A 2,939-nucleotide genomic window follows, 5' to 3' on the forward strand; every position below is an offset into this window, starting at 1 on the left:
AGCTAAAACTGTTCCAAAGGAGTAGGCCTGGTTTTGAAAAGCTACCCCTCCAGCCTACAGTCTCTCTTGGAACTCCTGCTCCATCCCCAGCCCTGATAGCTGGCCCCCAGAGCCGACGGGGCTCATCCCACGCCTTCCCTGCAGCCTCATTTTGTCCCTGTCCGTTCTGTCCCAAGTACTCGGGCTGCTTCGGCCCCTCCCAGCCACTCAGGGGCCCAGGGCAGTTGAAGGAGACCCCAGGGGTGGCGGGAGGCCCCTCGAAGCCTGCCTGAGCCCACCCCCCACTGTGTTGCAGCTACCTGACGGACGTGGACCGCATTGCCACCTCAGGCTACCTGCCCACCCAGCAGGACGTGCTGCGGGTGCGCGTGCCCACCACGGGCATCATCGAATACCCCTTCGACCTGGAGAACATCATCTTCAGGTGCCTGGGCCCCGGGGGGGCGCCAGCGAGGGGTTGTTATCTGGGCCTGTCCCCAGGTTTCCCAGGGAGCCAGGGCCTCATGGCGTTCAGGGGCTAAACAGAGGCGGCCTGGGGAGCATGGCTTCAGACGGAGGAGGATGCGGGTTCCTGCAGGTGGGTGGGGGGTCTGGAGTCCGGGCCAGAGCAGGGGTGCTCTGGGCAGTGGAACGACCTGAAGGCCCCTCAGTAACCCTGTCCTGCAGGCTGTGTGGCCAGAGGGGACTCAGGGCTGTCCCCAAGGACAGGCCCTGCCACTCCATGAGATCATAGCTTGTCCAGAGCTGCCAAGTGGCAAAGCCAAGTGTGTCTCCTGGGACATCCATAACAGATGACCACAGATGGGCAACTTAAACCATAGAAATGTGTCCTCTCCCAGCTCTGCAGACCAGCTGTCTGGGGTCAAGGTGGCAGCAGGGCTGGGACCCCCAAGGGCGTGGGAGTCATCTGTCCCATCCCTCCTGGCTCTGGTGGTGCTGGCATTCCCTGGCTCATAGCCACATCGCTCTGTCTCCCTGTCGTTATCATGTGGTTCCTTCCCATGTCTGTGCCCATATTTCCCTCTTACGGTGACACCACCAGTGTCTGGGTTCAGGGCCCTGCTCTGGGGTGACTGTGTCCTAATGGTGATGCCTGCAGGGACCCCGCTCCCAGATGAGGCTGTACAACTGCAACCAGGGCCCAGGCTCCGGGCGAGGGGAGTCTGCTCTGGCTGCGAGCCCTCCCTCCCTGCCACCGCCTTACAGGGTCCCCTCTGCTAGGCGAGCCCACCCCAGGTGGGGGCCCAGAGATAATGCTGCTGGCAGGTGCTAACCTGCATCTGGAAGTGCCAGCCAACTCAGTCAGGTTAACCTTGAGGTGCCCTCTGGCTAGAGACCCAACTCTGCCCCCTGGGACCCTACTGCTCAGGCTAAGGCTCCTGGGACAGAGAGAGAGCCTCGGGTCCCCCTGCCTGCCCCCTTCGCCCTTTTTCACCCATAAGAGCCCCTGATGATTCCCTCAGGCCCTCAGAAGTTGCAGGCATCACCCCACCCATGCCTGAGGGTACATTTTCTGGTGAGAGTTCAGCATTTTGGTCTCTTTCAGATTTTTGATAGAGTCTGGGATGGCAGAGGCCCGCAGGGCACAGACGGGGCCTGTGGCGAGCCTCCTCCCAAACCCCACATCCCGGGTATTCATCACACCGCCTCATTTTGGCCCCCACCTCGCACCTGCTGTGCCCTTTGTCTGGAGCTGCTCCCTGGCCCTTCCCCACCTTCTCAGGCCGCTGTCCTTCTCACTGTCCGCTTTAAAAGTAGTGTTTCCTCGTCATAGAAAACTTAGGAAACTCACAAGTAGGAAGAGAGACCTCTCACCGGTCACAGCATGTCCCCGTCTCCTCACCCCGCCGGTATCAGCATCAGTGTCCCTGAGCCTCTGCAGAGAAGTAGCGGGCTAGCTCTTGCTGTGGCCGGGAATTCCAGTGTTTGATGGTCTCTGCTGCCTGTGACAGATGACTGAGGGACAGGCTCCGATGCCATCAGGGGGTCTTCGTGGCTCTGGCCAATGCAGCTGTCCTGAGGGAGGCTGGGTTTGCTGCAGGGGCAGTGTCTTCTGCAACCCAGTACTGAACCTGTGTGCCCCGCTGTGCAGGATGGTGGATGTGGGGGGCCAGAGGTCCGAGCGGAGGAAGTGGATTCACTGCTTTGAGAACGTGACGTCCATCATGTTCCTTGTGGCCCTTAGTGAGTACGACCAAGTGCTGGTGGAATCGGACAACGAGGTGAGGCCCGCGCTGAACCTGGGGATGTGGGCCACAGGCTCTTTTGGGGGGCCTGATGCCAACCTACCACCCTCCCCGCAGAACCGCATGGAGGAGAGCAAGGCGCTGTTCCGGACCATCGTCACCTACCCCTGGTTCCAGAACTCATCCGTCATCCTCTTCCTCAACAAGAAGGACCTGCTGGAGGACAAGATCCTCCACTCCCACCTGGTGGACTACTTCCCGGAGTTCGACGGTGAGGCGCCCTGCCAGCCATCCCTTACCCTCTCTGGGCCTCGGTGTCCTGGTCTGTGGCGCAGGGCGGGTGCTTCCAGAGGCTGTAGAGAGGCCGTAGCACAGTTAGTGTGGCTAAGCTTCGCGGGTGCCTCCTGGGACCCTAGAGGGTGGGAGACCTTGGTGTCCCCCAGGGGAGTGTCTGTGGGAGGGGGTGCCCTGCAGTCACTGCTCGCTGGTTTGTCCCCTGCCTCCCCAGGCTTGGGCACTGGGAGGTGGGGGGCACTAGAGATGCAGGTGGACCTGGGAGCATCCCCACCTCCCACCTGGGGATCCCTGGGGATCCCTGGAGGTCTGGGGAGTGGTCAGAGCTCCACCACTCCCACCTTGGCTGGTGGCAGGGAAGGAAGGAGCATCACAGATGTTCCAGGACATGTCCCCCAAGGTGCTGCCTATGGAGCCAGGAGGCCGGGTGGGGCCAGAAATGTGGGCTGTGGGCTGGGG

General features: G+C 61.6%; 1 protein-coding gene across 1 annotated transcript in view; it reads left to right on the plus strand.

Moving 5' to 3' along the window:
* The window catches only part of GNA11 (guanine nucleotide binding protein (G protein), alpha 11 (Gq class)), a 27,095-nt gene that overhangs the window by 23,411 nt on the left and 745 nt on the right, over positions 1 to 2,939 (plus strand). The window contains exons 13-15 of the mRNA XM_010828435.1: positions 296 to 424; positions 2,093 to 2,222; positions 2,304 to 2,457. Coding sequence (XP_010826737.1) covers positions 296 to 424; positions 2,093 to 2,222; positions 2,304 to 2,457 — 413 coding nt within the window. The remainder of the gene's footprint in view (positions 1 to 295; positions 425 to 2,092; positions 2,223 to 2,303; positions 2,458 to 2,939) is intronic.

Source organism: Bison bison, unplaced genomic scaffold (assembly GCF_000754665.1).
Source record: "Bison bison bison isolate TAMUID 2011002044 unplaced genomic scaffold, Bison_UMD1.0 scf7180017864492, whole genome shotgun sequence".
Classification (NCBI taxonomy): domain Eukaryota; kingdom Metazoa; phylum Chordata; class Mammalia; order Artiodactyla; family Bovidae; genus Bison; species Bison bison.